Source organism: Harpia harpyja, chromosome 19 (assembly GCF_026419915.1).
Source record: "Harpia harpyja isolate bHarHar1 chromosome 19, bHarHar1 primary haplotype, whole genome shotgun sequence".
Taxonomy (NCBI): Eukaryota; Metazoa; Chordata; class Aves; order Accipitriformes; family Accipitridae; genus Harpia; species Harpia harpyja.
In genome coordinates, this window is record NC_068958.1 from 17,175,441 (window position 1) to 17,192,740 (window position 17,300).

The 17,300-nt window shown below is 45.7% G+C and overlaps 1 protein-coding gene across 1 annotated transcript in view; it reads right to left on the reverse strand.

Moving 5' to 3' along the window:
• Positions 1 to 17,300, reverse strand: part of PKP1 (plakophilin 1) — a 46,987-nt gene that overhangs the window by 18,921 nt on the left and 10,766 nt on the right. Inside the window, exons 3-4 of the mRNA XM_052815763.1 lie at positions 10,321 to 10,745; positions 1,431 to 1,575 (exon numbers count right to left, since the gene is read on the reverse strand). Of these exons, the coding sequence (XP_052671723.1) occupies positions 1,431 to 1,575; positions 10,321 to 10,745 (570 nt within the window). The remainder of the gene's footprint in view (positions 1 to 1,430; positions 1,576 to 10,320; positions 10,746 to 17,300) is intronic.

Sequence of the window (17,300 nt, forward strand, 5' to 3'; positions counted from 1 at the left end):
CCATAGGTCATGAGCACAAAGGTGCTGGCCTTGAGGTTGGAGCTTAAACTCTAGATGTGGATGTCTATGAGTAATGGCCATGGACCGAATCCTTTGCTGATGTAAATGTGCTTGCTCCCACAAACTTTCACCTACCTCCATTAGTTTGCATCAGGTGAAAATGTTGCTCTGCCTATCTGTAGAGGACACTTGTAGCAATATAATGACATGATATGGTAATTTATCTGCATCCTGAAATCACAGGCTGAGCTTAGAGGGATAGTCACGGTACAGTGTAAACACCCTTGAGGTCAGCCAGGAGCACTGCTGGGCCATATTCCAGCACTCAACAGGGGCAGCACCAGAGAGGGTGTGAACCCTGACCTGCAGGACACCACACACATGCCAGGGAGGTTTGAAGACAGATTCCTCCAGCTGAGCTCTCCAAAATGATGAGGGTTCCCACTCAGGATGTCCTCTGTACCAGGTCTCCCGGGGACACAACCCCACATGGAGCCCATCCTGGCACAAACCAACCCATCAGCTGGAGATTTGCTGACAATAGAAAATGAATAAGCACCTTTTAGAGAGGAAAGAAAACAAGCGTGTGCTCAGATGACTCACATACCTGCTTTGACACATCTTTCTGGGAAGCAATGGGACAGGCCAGTACTCAGAGAGTGTTTTCAACGGTAACAAAGGGTGTGGCCACCCCACAATTTGTGACTGTAATGTGGGCTGGGGTACCTGCACTCAGTTCAGCCACAGCAAGGGCACAGAGGTACATCCCCACACTGTGCCAGCATGTCCAGCTCCACTATTGTGCCAGGAAATGGAAAACCACCTCTATAGGGATGGCATCTTGATAAACCCATGTTTGCATGGCATGCAAACTTGCCAGGGTGGGGATAAACTTTTTTGACAGCAGATCCATCCTTGAGACTGCCTCCTTTGCTGCACGGTGGCATAAATTTAGTAATTGGAGAGTAAGAGCATAAGAAAAATAAGCTGCACTATAAGAAGGGCTTCTGTTTGATCAAATATTTTTGTACATGAGCATTAATTAGCCCATTGGCTTAGATGGCTGAAATGGCTGAAATGTCACTGAGCAATGCACAGTGAAGATCACAGTGGGATTTAGGGCAATTTTGTGTGGCTCTGACACTGCAGGTCTGAGATAGCAAAAGATTCATGTGGAACCAGGTGCAATTGCATCCAGAAGAAGACACTGCATCTGGATGGTTGCTTCCGTATCACTGTTAAGAGAAAGTGGCCACTAATAGTTGAAAAATCTACTTAATTAATTCCTGAGTGTAACTAATGAGGTATAAGGCTCCATCATGAAAATCAAGGGGAGCTATGGATCCTTGGTACTGAGGAAAACCAGTTTCAGCCATCTCATGTGGCATCACATCCAGTGTGACAGCAGAGCTCTGAAGGAGTTTGCTCACCTCTTGCTTGGCAGACTCATCCTGGAAGCAGGTGTGCTGGAGGTAGTAAGCACCCATGGCCTGGTATTTGTCATCAGAGGAGCACAGAAGTTGTATGGCTTTCTGGATGGTCATTGTACCGCCGTCTATCTCATCACCACATATTCTGTGTTAAAAAGAAATACAGCATTGGTTGAGTGCTTGGCCAAAAGGGCTACGTCAGTACTGGGAATTATTAGGAAGGAATCAATTACAAAATGTAAAATATTATCATATTGCCACATAAACTGCATGGTGCACCCCTAGTGCATTTCTCTGTCTCAAAAAAAGAGATGATACAAGTGGAAAATATACAGTGGAGGACACTAAGGCTAATAAATTATGGATCCAGTCTATCCAGAAACAAAGGAGACAGAAAATAAAAGCTCGGTTGAGGTGCTAGATGTCTAATCATGCCTGAAGTGGAAGGTTTAATGAACAGAGAACCAGTATTCATTTTTCCTCAAATAAAAGAATTAGTGGACAAGAGTGAAACCATCCATCAGGTTATTAGGACAATCTAAATTAGGCAGATGCTTTTCCCACAGCATTTGATCCTTTGATGTGAGATGTGGTGGAAGCAAAAATGTGTGGGCAGTTGATGGTCTTCAGAGGCTAGAGTAGATCCCTTATGAAAAGGTGACAGGCATGTCTGGAGTTATGGGATGGACAAATATTGAGTTTATGAAATACTAATAATAGCACTGAGACATCCTGCTTCCAGGGTATGTTTACATTGGTAGTCTCCAAGCTCTTCATAAAAGTTGGCCACTGTCATCATCCCCTGTTATAGGTAAAGAATGTGCCTACAGACTCCAGAGGAAGGGTATGAATACCTCTGTCTTGAAGCAGTACTGAAACCTTGGGGAAAATACAAACACCTGAAGATTTGTCCACTTGTTTAGAAATATGAAGGTCCTGCTCTCTTTGGCTTGTACTTACTTAGCATCGTCTGTGATGTTTTAACCACATAAAATTAGAAAAGTGTACAAACTTTCAGACTGATGAAGGGGCTCTGAACTGCAAAGCTTGTCTGTGTTTCCAATTGTATCAGTTAGTCTAATAAAAGTTACTATCTCTTCTTAGCATCCTTGCATCTTAGGCCTGCAGCTGGCTGCAGCAGGATCTCTGCTCATGGCAGCAGGGTCCACATTAATTTGCATCAGAGTAAATGACCACGTAAAGTTTAGGACTGAGAAGAATCAAAACCCAAACTCCTGTTTGGTTATTACTATTTCAGCAGTGACGGGATACAAATGGGAAAGGCTTTATAAATGGGAAAGGTTTTGTTAACAGTGGATGAAATCAAAAAGCGTGGGGGCTTTGATAGGACAACTAGGTCATCATCGTGCCTGACTGATGTTATTCCCTGTTCAGGATCCAGTTGTGACTGATGGGGAGTTTTACCTGGAGATCGGAGAGATGAGTTCCTGTTTGAACCACATTAATTTGTATACAAGCTCTTGCTCCATGTCATACTAGTGAGTGACTATGTAGAGGGCCTCATCATCTTCAGACAATCCGATAGACTAACAAAACAGAGTGTTTTTTAATAAGGTCTTTAAATGAACCTATTACATTTGAAGTATTAAAAATTACTACACGGGAGAGGCTTCTTCTAGGCATGAGACATGCAGACTCATTTTGATTGTGCCAAAGAAATGTTATGAATAAAGGTCTAGAAAGGACACTGAAGTGTGGTCACCACTGCCAGCAGCTTACAGTAAGATGAAATATTTTGTCCTTAACCATCCAAAGGTTCACCTCCACACAGCATGGACCAGTGAATAATATCCACAATTCTATTGCAAATTTCATACAAAACATCAAAACCCAACAATTATGTTGTGACACTGAAAGACAGCATGAAAGACTGTTTTGTCTCCCCTACCCTCACTGGTATAAAGTTGCACCCAGTTTAAATTACTCATTTAAGCACCTGTGTAGTCAATGGAGAGAAATAGGTGCTTCCAAAGAACAGCTTGCCTTTGTGTCTTAGACATTTTTCCTAAGACAGGAAGACCTGCCCTCTGGACATGCCTCTGCCTCTGTTGGTATACAGGAATGATAGACAACAGTCTTGGATTAGACCTTAAGTGTTCAATGTCTAAGGTTAGATAAAACTCATTCCACTTTTTTTTTCTACACTAACAATAAAACATCACTTCATCATAAGATTTTTCATCAGTTTGAACCTCTATCAAAACTTGGCTCCAAGAAACTTCCATTATGCTTGCAACAAGGAAACACAAAACTGGAAAGACAAAGTTTAAACTAGAAACTATGGAACCTCAGAAATTTTTGGTTTGGATCCAAGATGCTGTGATTTTCTCTTAGTCTTTTTCATGCTCCTGAGACACACATTAGAGCTGGGACACCAATGGATCCAGCATGAGTAGCACCAGAGGGACTTCTCCTTTAAGAGTTTAGACCTGGGCTGGCAGTGTGGGGAGGGAGGCATATTAATAAAAATACTAGGTCATTGTCATGCAGCATATGTAATCATGGTGAATTTTTTTTTTCTTTTTAATTTACCAAATTGAGAAAACCCCTAAAACAGGTGCACTTTTTATGAGAAAGAAGGATGTCCACTTGGCCCAGCTACTCAAGGAGGCAATTTTCTACACATCCACTCCATAAGAGGGCCAAACCCTCCTTCAGCAGGGAAAAACTAGGTATCCAGATCCAGTTCTGTGTGGGAAAAGATGGGGAAGGTTCCATTTCCCCTCCTAGCTCACCAACAGGAGAAGTTCACAAAGGGTGAGCATGGGCTGTCATGCCACCCGAGAAGAAGCAGCGATTTCTCCTAGCTGAAAATGTAATCACTGTGGCAAAGCCCATGCTAATGGGAGATTGTTCATCAGCCAGTCAGGGATATTCCTAACCAGATCTACACCAGGAGAACAACAGCCTGCTCCAAAACAAATTCTTGGACTGCGGCCATCTCCAACCTGGGCCAATGTGCCTGGTAGGAAGAGCTCCAAAGGTTGTTCTTCTTCCACAAGAAAGAGACAATCAGAATGGGGAGAGACCTCAATTAGAAATGATTCAACAGGAGACAAATTAGATGATCAGATTCAGGTGTGGAAGGGAAACAAATACTTAAGAGGATCAGTATCACAGAAAGGCAAATTCCCTCATTTGATGCTAATGCCTTTCGTTCACTTTCTCTTAGCAGATTGGTTTGTATTAATCAGATCTAAATCTCCATCCTAGTTGTTAGGGCTACAAGTCCCAGGAGAGGAGGAAGTCAGAAAACTCTAACAAATTCCATTGTTCATTAAAAAAATCAGAGTGAAGACATGCAAACCAGAGCGTCTAGCACATCCAAGCCTTCCAGTCAGGCCACGCTGGAGCAAACCCAATAGCCATGCTCCACGCCAAGCAGTCATGTCCACCTCTGGGACATGGCACCAAGGTTTTGATGCCACTGAAAGCTCAGCTGGAGCTCCCCCTTGGGCTTTGCTTGGTGGCTAGGTACCAGGGAAGATGGGCACAGATTGACAATGAACTGGGGAGAAGGAGATCCTCAGCATGTGCAATGATATGAACCCTGCCAGGACAGCATCACACACAGATCCACAGCAATTGCTTTGGGTGCAAATGCACAGTGCAGACAAGTTCACGTCACAAGAAGCCAGCACTGTGAAACAGTAATTTTTAGAGGCAGTTTACCCCAAATAAGAACAAAGCAAAATGAAGGTGCCAATCATCATACTTGGTTCTGCTTTCATTGCGTGGCATAGCTCTGGAGAATTTATGTTTTGATACTGATCACCTTTATTTATCCCCAAAGAGAGGAAAACACTCTCAGTACCTTTTCTGACTCTTTCAATAACTTTTGTGTGTTTTCACTGTTTATAGTATTTCCAGAGAGACTGAGCTCCGGCCTGGGAAGGAATGGTTATGAGACACACATTTACTATCCCTGAACTTTAGCCACAGTTCACAGAGGCTGCTGCAGCTCGGCTGGGGCCAAGTCAGCATCACCATAGAGGAATATGACCATATGGAAAATCCAAAGGGTTGCCCCAGCCTTTACTGCCTTCTCCATAGCTGCCAGCCAGGGTATTCAAGGCCTTTAACAGAGTAGCACTAAGATATTATGTATTTCCAGGTGCCTTGAGAGACACTTGCTTTCACATGATCTCTAATAAGGTGTTTTAGTCTCTTTCTCCTATATACAGAGAACACCAAAGGGAAATGCATCCACATCTTAAAATGATGCCAAAGGTGCATGTGGTATTATGGAAGACAACACATACTGTAGGTGTCCATTAATGGCTCCTGATCCATATCAGCAACCCTCAAGCTGGGGAATGTCTGCAGACACCCCAGCTCACCTCTTCATCTTCACAAATGAGAACCCCCTAAATCCTTCACAAGGGGTGAGATTAACCTGGCCTCTCAGTAATGTCTCCAGCTCAGACACTGGGGTTTCCCCTGAAGTCAACCAAGAGGCACTGACTTTGTTAGGGGGTAACTCACTGACCTACCTCAGATTTCAGCTCCATTGGCCACTGACTGCATCTCTGCAAGGGCAACAGGAGCACCAAGCTTAGATGCAGGCATCTTCTAAAGAAGTGATATGTACTTAACCAGCTGACTTCTGCACAGACTATTGCAGAGCCACAACCACCACGTATCACGATCTAGTCTGGCCCTGGGCTGTCAGTCCCATGTGCATGTGGTATCTGAGGCACTACATGCAATACGTCTGCAAGCAGCACCAATACAATGTCAGCCAGTGGTAGCCACAGTTTTCTTGTACCTCAAGTTCCAGCTGTGGGGGGACAAAGACTCAAAGTTTTCTAGGATGCATTAAACATCACATCCTTTATTACTGCTTCTCATTATCGCTGCCTGATGACCAAGGAGGATGTAGAAACTTTTTTTCCTGACTGGGCTGAATTGCCACATGTTATTTAGCTGAAAGCTGGCTAGCTCAAGATGGCACACCATCACTTGGAGCATGTTGCAAGTACCACCCATCAGAGGAAATGGTTAAAAGCAGGCAAATATGCATAGTCTTCACCAGCTGCTGAAACCACTATTGCTGCCAGTTTCCAGGATGAAAGGCTGCAGATCTGCAGGATGTCATGAGACCCCAAAAAGGAGAAGGATTCCAGGGAGAAGAGGGACTCCTGGACACCCAAAAGACTCCCTCCAGCTCTATCAGGTAGAAGGACTCACTCCAGAGAGCTGTATTGTGGCAAAATGTGAGTGCTGCTCATTGAGAACTGCTTTTGGGCAGGAGCCACCAGAATAACCCATGAAATTCTGAGCCCAGGAGAGATATAGTGAGCTTGGAAATGTTGTTCCAGATATGACATAATGTTTACAAAGGCTTAAGCTCCTGAGTGGTTATAGAGAAGTATGTCTGGAAGGGACATCCAATGAGGCAGGATCATAACGACAGGGGTGGTGGAAGACAATATAGTTCGGGAGGAGGTTTTTCAAAGCAAGTCAGTACTGTTTCACCTCCTGATCTGAACAAACAGTGCAAACCTCAGATTTCATTACCAGAACCAATGCTATGGGGTGAGTAAAACCCTACATCACAGTTTAGTGTATCATAGAATCATAGAATGTTTTTTCAAAAAAAACATTTAGGTGTTAAACTACTCATCAGCTAACTGGAGGAAAGGTGCTTTCATCAACTAGAGTTGCTTCTGTAAGAGGAAGGACTCTTTTGACAGATAGTTATTAAAGAGACAGCTCTTCTAAGTCTTACACAGCCAAAGACAGTTCAATAAATGGAAACAATCACACAATCAAGAATAATTCCAGAAATTAAATAACTTTGTGACCAAATGCAGAAGAACTGTTCAGTACAGACAGTTTGACAGTTCTTGCATTTTGATACTTTCACTACCTGAGAACACACAACGACCCCTTTTTCATCTTACACCATCCAAGGAGATCAGATCTGTAGCACAGGACACCTGAGAAGCACCACTCTTGGACCAATACTGACACTGTCCACAGTCACTGAATTACAGAGCAGTTTTGTATCACAGACAGACCCAGGGGATCATAGGTCCCACCGTAATCACTCTCACAGCAATGGAAATCACCCCACTGGATCAACTCTGAAAGCCTGGAAACTATCTAGCCCTTCCCTTGCTCATAGAGATGGTTTGCTAACCTGCAGACAAGATAGCCACCCACACAGGAGATGTACAGCATGAAAACTGAACACAAAATTATCCTTGTTATAAAGGCAAAAACTCTACCTGAAGAACTACTAGAATAGGAAGAGCAGAGCCCCAAACAGGGAACTACCAGCAGCTATTACCCAGCTAAGCCCTCTTCCTGCATGCAGAGGTTAATAATGGGATGCCTGCAAGCAAACCTCTCCCTGCTCAAAGATGAGGCTACTCAAATGAAGATCAAGCTCTCCAAGCGTGGAATCCTCCAACCAGAAACAGTCCTACACAGCAAAGAGAACCCAGATATGGTCCTAACCCATCTCTGAAAGCCCCTTCCCAACAAAAACACACTACAGACCAAGGCTAACAGTGACCTGCCAGACACTTTATAAGGGCTAAAGGCCTTCCAAATAAGTAATTTTTTCAAAGACAACAACTCCTTAGTATGTTTCCAAAACTTTAAGGACAACTGCTGCCAACCTCATCTCCTCTGAGTCAAGAGCAGAAGCGCTTGTACAAACTGCCCACCAAACTAATCTAGTTTTGCAGTCAGTTTCATGCGAAGCAGGGGAGTGTACCCCAGCCAAATCAGATTTACTCAGGGGACACAGCCCCAGCTGAGCCTACAACTTGAAGCCCGACGTTTCCACATCAGAACCAGTTCTGCCAGATGAGCTATGCCCCAAGTCAGGAGAAGTGTATAAATGGAACCACTCCCTAACCAAAGGGCATCCAGTGCTGGAAAGTATTCCTCTCACAACAGCAGTTCTCCTTCTCTTCAGAAAATGCCATTAATCTTCAAGTGACCTTTCCAAAGAAATGACCAAGTCTATAACTGTGAGCGCTGCGCAGTGCAGAGCAGGGCTTGCTTTGGAGAGAGCCTGCCTGCCTGGGACTAACTTCTCAAAAGCAGTATTTTCCCTAGGCAGAAGCTGGCTGTAGTCCCATATTTAATCATTCTGCCATCCCTCCCACTACACTTTTATGCTCTTTAGTCAGAAATTCCCTAGAACAAGTTACTTCCAGTTTATGTAACTTCTCTGTTTCCTATTCCAGAGGAATTACTAAGCTTCTGAAAGTATCAAGCCACTGGTGCTCCAGGTTGGCCAGGGCTAATTTTGCATGTGTTAAACGTGAAATAACTGGGCACATGGGAAGTTAAGGTTTCATGACAACATGCTAACGGGTGAGTGACGTTTCTTGGCATACACACTCTGGGACATACTTCTACTCAATACAAAATGAGGGAGGCTGAGCAGAGAAATCTGGAAATCAACATTCAGATGTTTAAAAAGGGCATGATTTGGCTCACACTGCTGACTGGGGGTGGGGGGGCACAGTTCTTAATATCTACATCACACCTTGGGTCAACGGCTCAACAATCTCAGGCCTTTGGTGTGAGTTATGACAAAGGCTATGAGCCCTATTAATTAGTATCATGCTTATGCTGCAGCGTGCAAATTCTCTTTTGGACCAGGGACCACCAGGAATGAGCTCGGGAGCTCCTAGGATTTGTGTGACAAGCTGCCACGTCTGTCTGGGAGTTGTGACAACTTCTGCGTTGGTGCAGGGCAGGCTGTATATGACAGTGATGCAGCAACAGTAGTGCAGTAGCCCCTGGGAATGCTTGTGGAAGATGCAGACCCTCCTTCTCCAGCCCAGTAAAACACTGCAACCTTGAACTGCAATGTTTTGGAGTTCAAAACTTGCAAACCATAGTCTTCCAAGACTATAGTTTGTGCAGACCAAATCTCTTCCAAGACTATGGCAGGCTGTGGTTGGTGCTCCAGAGCCAGAGGCAGCGTAGCCATCAGCATCAGGGCAGCTTTTAATCAACATCACTGTAATGCCATCAAAACTCCACTAGGTTTTTTTTTTAGTGAGAGCTCTGCTGCATTGCACAGATATACCAGCTTGGGAGTGTCTGAGCTCACTGGTGTGTTTTACATGCCCTATTGTTGTAGGCAACATTTACAAGAAGGGACCTGATGCTGAGACGTGAAGGACCATCCTCCACCCTTGCATAATTCCTAACCCCATGGATGCTCTGGATAGGAAGGAATTGAACAGCTTCCATTCCCTCCTCTTTTCTGGCTAGGTAAATCATTCCAGTTAGGCTATTTATTTCCATTTCTGACTCAATTTTTTTCTGGAACCCAAATCAGACCTTTGGGTGAATGAAGCAAGGGCTGGGTAGAAAGACAGAGGGGTAAATATGACCACTCAGCAGATTCTCAGCTCTGTTCTGAGTCAGACCCTCAGGAGCCAACTCCTTCAAAGTTAGTTGATTTTTTAGGTTTGTTTTCTGCCAAATCAAACCAGTGCGACAACCGGGAAAAGCACCCAAACTGCACAGCAGGCTTTCTGCTCTTCACCTCCCCACCTCCTTCACCTCCCTCTTGCAAAGGAGCTGTCGGCTAATACCACCACAGAGACTGGGAGATCATCTTGCCCAACGTCACACAGCTACAGCAGAGATATATACACTGAGCCAGTCATATTGGTTTCCCTCCATAGCTCATGAAAAGAAATAAGCCCTTTAAGAGTGTGACTCATCTGACCCACTTTAGTCTCTACTGCAGGATGCGATTAAGCACAGTGTGCACTGGTGAGCAGATCTCCAGTGGCTATAAAACAGCTCAGGTGACTAGCTCTGATGGACAGACCTCCACAGAAGATGTCTACATTTACTCAGATTCAGCCCATTGCAGCAGACTTACTTGGAGCTGGACTGAGCCTGTCCATAAACCACATCCTGCTTGCAGCTCATCATGGGCTGGGCATAGACCACATCGGGCTTGTTGCTTGAGGGGCAGGAGAGGGCCCGTGCCGGCATTTTTTTACTTGTCCTGGTAGTTCCTTGCTGGGTGCTACAGCTGCTGTAGATGCTCTGGCGGTTCAAGGTTGCCTTGTGCTCTGCCCGGCCCCCCACCTGACTCTTCCTCAGCGTGCCCCGGGGTGGTTCGCAGTAGAGGTCGGGCTCGCTCCGGCTGCTCTTGATGTTCTGCACAAAGCAGTAGTCGCTGCCGGCCCTGGTGGGGCTGCAGACAGCCTTGCTGTAGTGCTTGCTGCCCCAGCCCTCCATCTGGCTGTAGGAGCTGTAGCGCCTGTTCTCCACATCCCGCTTCAGGGTCCCATTGTACAGCTGGTCAATGAGAAAACAGGAGACAAAAAAATTAGGAAACGGTTGAGCTGAAGATCGACATTGCCAAGCCCACTCCTGTGTGGGTGTCACGGCTACCAAATTCCTATACCTCTTAGGCATTTTTGTGGCCCTGAATTTATGGGAGGTTAGCCCACCTGCAGCCTTTACAAAGGTACCAAAGCCTCCCTTGAAACTTGGGGACACTTAGTGATCAGGATATGGCATCCAGGAACTTGAAAGCAGAATTGAAAGCTCAAATATGATGCTGGCATTAGAGAAAATGCCTTATTTCCAATACATGGGGTCTAACCCAACCTGTAATTAGAGGAGTTCACATCACATCTCTTGCCATCACAGAGAATGATGCCCCATTCTGACCTTCCAGCACTGCCTGCATTTATTTTTAATTTCCTTATGCTATCTTGTTCCCCTTCTATCTATAAGTTCCTCAGACAGGGAGTAAAGAGAGTGAAAAATGAGTAAGAAGGGATTCTTGAATCTCATTGTGTCAAGAAACAAGTGGAGACAATGAAGATCTGCTTATGAGTTACAAGGTGTGTAGTATCAGCTCATATAATGGGATGTTTTGAGAACAATGGGGGACATGCAATAGAAATTGAGATGACTAAGCCAGGAAGAAAAAAAAAAAAAGAATAAAAGACAGTAAAAAACCCAACTGCAATTGATCAAACGAAAAAATGGCTTTAGCTGGCCTGCTGTCAGTTCAAAATGTCTTCACCATTTCACCAAAAGTCCTCCAGATTTGCCCCAAGTACACCAGGATTGAATCCAATATTCTTTTGCAATATTAAACCTTCTGGATGTCAACGCTGGCACCTGGAAGCCTGCAGAGTTGTATCCAAGTGCGAGACAAGTCACTAAGGTGTGTACTCCAGAAAGGAAAATAAAGCAAGCTATTTTAGTGCTGTTTGCCCCATTATATTGAGTTTTTCCACTGCTTCCCCCTCAGCATGCTGGCAAGCAGATCTCCAAGACTTACAGCAAACAGGCATAAAAAGAACTAAAGAATAAAACTGCCTGCCTCATCCCCCTTTGGTTTATCTTGGGAAAGCTCATCTGTGATCTCTTGTTGGGCAAGGTTTTTTTTCTCACCTAACTTGAAGCAGTGGTACTTTGGATGCCTCTTTCTGCAAAAGCCACGAAAAGATCCCTTGGGCTGGGAGAGAAAAGTCAACCTTATTATTTCCATGGAGGTCCAAGGCACAAGGTGTGAAAAGTCTGTGCCTGGTGCAATAGTTCTTGTCACTGAAAAAAAATCCTAACCTAGAAACACCACGTGACAAAGAAACTGGTATCCTCTGCAGGCTCACCCTGAGTCCCGCTGCTCTGCTCCAACTTCATCCCAGCCCTGAGCACACTCAGCATCATTCCCGTCTCCAAGACTCTGCAAATTGTCATTATGTTAATTAATTAAGCCAAATACTTCCATTAACAAACTGATCTTCAGGAATGCAGTGAATCCTCTCTGCTGCATCCTGGAGAGTTGCACATGTAACGGCTGAAAACTTTTAAAAGGGGTTACCTAGCAGGCATGCCATCTGGATAAGAAAAGCTTTAGTCCAGCCATGCCAATACCTAGATTGCTCTGTCATTTGAGCACCAGTCTGAAGTAGTTTTCATACTTTCATTCTGCAGGTTTGCATCTAAACAGGTGAATTGCTGGAAGGGGAGAAAAGGGGAGCAAATTCTCTTTGCATTTACTCCAGAGGACACAGAAAAAACCTGTTAGTACTGCAGCATGGCAGGTAACTGGTTTGGTGCATACTGCAGGGCTCCCAGGGATTTGGAAGAAAAATTTGCATGCGATAAGAAAAGCAAGGACAAGGCACATGGGTAAGTGCAATAAGTCTCGGGGGCTTCCCTGCCAGTGGGGCAAGCCCACTGAAATTTCCAGGGTGGCCATGCCCAGAAGTTCTCTCCATACTGGTTTTGCTTTGCATGCAGCATGCACGCAGCAACAGCAAAGTGACCTTTCATGAAGTCATGATCTACCCCACTGGGGATGAGTATATCCTTCTACGGGTGATATCATCCTCAATTTTTCTTCATTTTCCTGGATTCAGAAACCCTCAGGACAGTGAAGGATGGGACAGGGCTGTGGCAGGAAGGTGCAGGGTGGACTTTGCTGCTCAGTGGAGTAGGGAACCCACTCCCAGGGCTTGCTGCTGGCAGTGTCTGGCTGGAGGACAGAGCAGCAGCTTGTTAGATCTGAGCCTTGTTGTTTTTCTTTATGAGTCAGTATAAGATGGGATTATTTTGTAGGGCTGTCAGAAGCTTGGCAGAGCCGTGGAGCCCCTGGGCATTTGCTGAAACCAATTCAGCTAACCATGGAAGAGCTAACTTATTATTTATCTAAAGCTATTGTTTGCTCTCCAGTATATGCACATGGGCTCTCTGCCAGCAGAATGGGCGAGGGAAGTTGTGATTATGTCTGTGTTTATAGATATAGAACTATCAATTCTGTATTTCCTGCTGTGTTTTATAGTGGCATATAGCATTGTCCTCTTTCTTGCCAGCCCTGAGACGGGTGAAGCAAAGCGACTGCCTGTTTGGAAAGACACCTTTCTGCAACACAGGGAGCCTGGAGCAGCAAGTCAGTGCAGGTCCTGGCAGGGTGGGGAAGCCTTTTGCAAACTCATGGGAAAATAGTTCCCGTGTGATGTGAAGCTCATTACCAAAGTCAGTGCATGACTTTTATTGCTGATTCTACCAGATGCTTGGCTGAGCCCATTTTAATCTCTTTCAAGTGGCACGGACCTAATTGGTATCTTAGAATTCCTCTTTGCAGCAGGAGCCTGATCCAAAGCCTCCAAATCGATGAGAAGTCTCCTGCCAGCTTCAGCGGATTTCAGACCTGCTTGCCAAATAGTCTCTATGAATCCTTGCACAGACGTAGCTGACCTGATCGCTTCTTGATCTCGGCAAAGTGCCGTGTCTGTGCCTTAAGAGCAGCTTTCTCAGACTAAAACCTACATCCCCATTTCAGATGTTCATCAAGCTAAGTCAGAGACCTTCACTTCTAACACTGGAGCAAACGTGGCCAAGGGAATGGAGTTCCCCATGTTGTTATCTCTTCGCTGGATGCAGTGATCAGTGAGATAGGATGCACAGCAAGGTAGAAGCAAGGCACTCTGCCGTCTGGAGAAGAGATGACATCTCTGAAGGTGAAGGTGATGCTATTACACAGTCTGTGGTTTAAAGAGCCACCTGACAACAATCTCGTAACTTTTGCTGATGCCATTATGTGTGTAGAGTGAGCTCTCCCTATGCAGAACAGCATTAGTGAAAGGAAATAATCAATCTCTTGCCTTCAAACCTCATAAACCACCCAGATTTCCTAACACCCTGAATTGTATCTGCCCACTACTTGTGGGTGTTTGCATGGGGGAGGTGGGCCAGGGCCACACCTCTTTCCTTTAGGAGTGCGGAGATATGCTGGAAAAGACAATGAAGTCCCTCAAAGCAGGGTGGAGACAGAAAACAGTGATTCCCTCTGCACTGCAAGATCTGGAAACCATTTTAGAAGAGCACAGGCTGTCACCAAGACTTCTCCCCATGACACCTGAGAAGTTGGGGCAGCTTGGTAGGTCTCTCCTTTCAGCCAGACACCATCATGCACTAGCAGTCCCCTGCACCCCATCCTCATGCAGGAGGATGTTCATGTGCAGCCAGGCAACGCTGACATCCTGAATTTTAGCCTGAACTTCTCCCTGCTGTGAAATGAGCCTGTAGGTTTGAGGCCAAGCCTTGGGAGCCATTCATTCATATTAAAACAAGGAGGGGAGGTACGGGGAGGAAAGGCAGCAAAGATGAGCACTGATAGCATGCAGGTGCTCTTATCAGACCCAAGGAGTAAGGGCTTTCCTTCACCGGCACAGCAAAGACCTGCCTGAAATTAATGAGCATTTGTGGATCACCAGTTCTCAGCCTGCACTATGGGAGCATTTTAGGAACATCAATTGGAATATCCAACAGTCGCACAAGACAGGTAAATAATTATCTTTAACCTCTTATTTCAACTGGAATAAAAATGGTGCTAAAGTCAAAATGGCATTATCCCAATCATTGACCATGAGTCCTTTTCTGTCTTTTTCTTCCATAAACCCTTTTGTTTAACAGGAGAAGTCCCTCTCCTCCTCCTGCTTTCCAGAGAAGCCGAAGCACAGAGCAAGGCACACCAGCCCCGGGAATCTCACTCCGATCTCAGCGCTGCCTTTCCATGTCGGAGGCCCTCCCAGATAACTGGGTGTTTCTGACTTCTGCATCTAAGGACGCGATCAGTTCATTACCTGGCTCTAATTTTTCCCTTGCAATTTGTTTGTTTCTAGAGCAGCAGACAGAGAGAAGTAAAGGACTCCGTATAAACACGTCAGGAGCAGGTTTCTCCCAGGCTGGAGGGCAAAGCACAGGCAATGCAACATGACAGCGTCCCACCCTAAGTGATGGGTGGGGAAAACTCTTGATGTTACTTGCGAAATGCTTTAGCTGCTGCCTGCTACACACTCCATTGTAGGGAGAAAAATTGCAAAACCAGCAAATATATTATTTATCTATTTCTGAAATGCTATTTCCCACCTCGCCTGGTTGCTGCCTTTTGGTATGCTTTTTCATCTGGTTCGTTATGCAGCTGAGATTTAGGTCTTGACGGTTCAGTTCATTCTAGCCAGGGAAGGTAATGTCCAACTTGCTACTCCAAAGCATAAAACCTCTTGCAAAACCTCACAGGGAGACCAGGGTCTGACTGAGCAATGATGTGCAACAGCTATAAATCTTTGCTTTCTTTGATAAGATTGCCCAAACCACTCTATTTTTAGAGTTTTTTTTAAACTTGAATGTGTCATCACAGCAAGTGACAAATTTTGTCCTGAAATCCTTATGGAACAAAGCTCCACTGGCAATGAGAGATTTTTGTCCACAGAGGCAAAGCCAGCCAGGGATAGCAGTGAGTGTTCCCATCTCGTGGCGAACGCCTTTCATGCAGATAATGCATTTGGGAGAGAAAGCTCTGCAACTTTCTCCCACAGAGAACATTTGTTTAAGAATCTACATACAGTCTCTAGTGCAGAGGGATCACTAAAGTGCATGATTTTCCTTAGTGCCATAACGGACATAATTGCCACAGAAACCAAGCTGGGTGGGCCAGTGCAGCACAGAGCCCGAGACCCCAGCAGTGGTGCCTGAGGAAAGCAGTGGTGAGCGCTAATGGCCTGGTAGCCACTGGTCCCCAGCTGTTATGTGCCAGGATCCAACTCAGTTAACTTCTTTAATCAAAGCAGCAGCAGACACGCCAAATCTTCCTTGGTCTGGGAGCAGGGCTGTTCTCAGAAACGTTACTCACTAAAAGCCCCAGACTGAGGTCAGCTCTGGCGGGGGTGATGATCTGATCACCCTGTTGGAGGCAGAGCACCCTAACGTCTGAGATGCATCTCCTTCCCTACCCAACGCACCAGGGGCTTGTTTGCCCCTCATTCGGGGCAGTGCTGGGGGGGGGAATTGCTGCGTCTTACACCCACATCGTGCTCGTGTATTTCCTTCTTGTGGAAGCAGCAGCACAGGGAGGTCGGGCGTGCTTCTCCACCTTGTCCTGATAACGCATCATCTTGACAGTGCCAAAACAGACATGGGGCCTTGGAACCCCATCAACTCTCTAGCAGGGACGGACCTGCCAACCCAGCAGACCCAAGCAAGAGCAGCATTGCTGCAGGTGGGAATTAAGCCTCAGAGGGTCTTTGCTGATGGCATGCATCCTGGCTCCACATACTGCCTGTGTTCAGGATTTGGCTGTGCATCTCCAAAGCTGTGCCTGCAGTTGGGGTGAGCAGCACACTCCCTGCAACCCACGGGCCACTGGACTGTGACAGTGGCTTTGAGCCCAGTCAGATCCCATTTTTGGGGTGGTATTGAGGTGTCAGACTCAAGGGTGCAGCTCATGCTGAGACTTCTCCTGCCATGACTGCACTGCTCTAGGTGTCTGGTTTAGCTTACTTAAACCTCCCTCAGGTTTGTCTGTGTAAATTGTGGTCACCACTGTACCTTCTGTGGGACCTCAGGCACTACTCAGGCCTTACATCAGGACGGGGCATAGCCAGCTCCGGCAGTCAGATGGCTTTGGGAACTGGTGGCCACTCATAACTCACATATTTTCAGTAGGGTGACAAATGTCTCTAAGGGTCTTCTGGGCTCAACAGCACCTGGATTGAAAGATCACCTAACACAGAGAAGTTTGCAGTCATTAATGCACCCATCACTGCATCCCACCCTGGCCACTGTGCAAATGGGACTGGGGACTTCATCCCTGAAGGCTGAGCCAACCCCTGACACATGAGCCAAGGAAACGCTGCAGCCAAGTGCAAACCTGCTGCCCTCAGAGTGCCTGTTTCTGGAGTGGTCCCACTGATTTCAGTGTAACCTACACTGATAATGAGTAGGTACTCATTGCAACGCTAGTTACCATGATGCTACAAACAAGGCACTCCACAAGAGGAATAAACAGAAAATAGTCTTTAATAATGGGTAAATCAAAGGTTTTAGTCA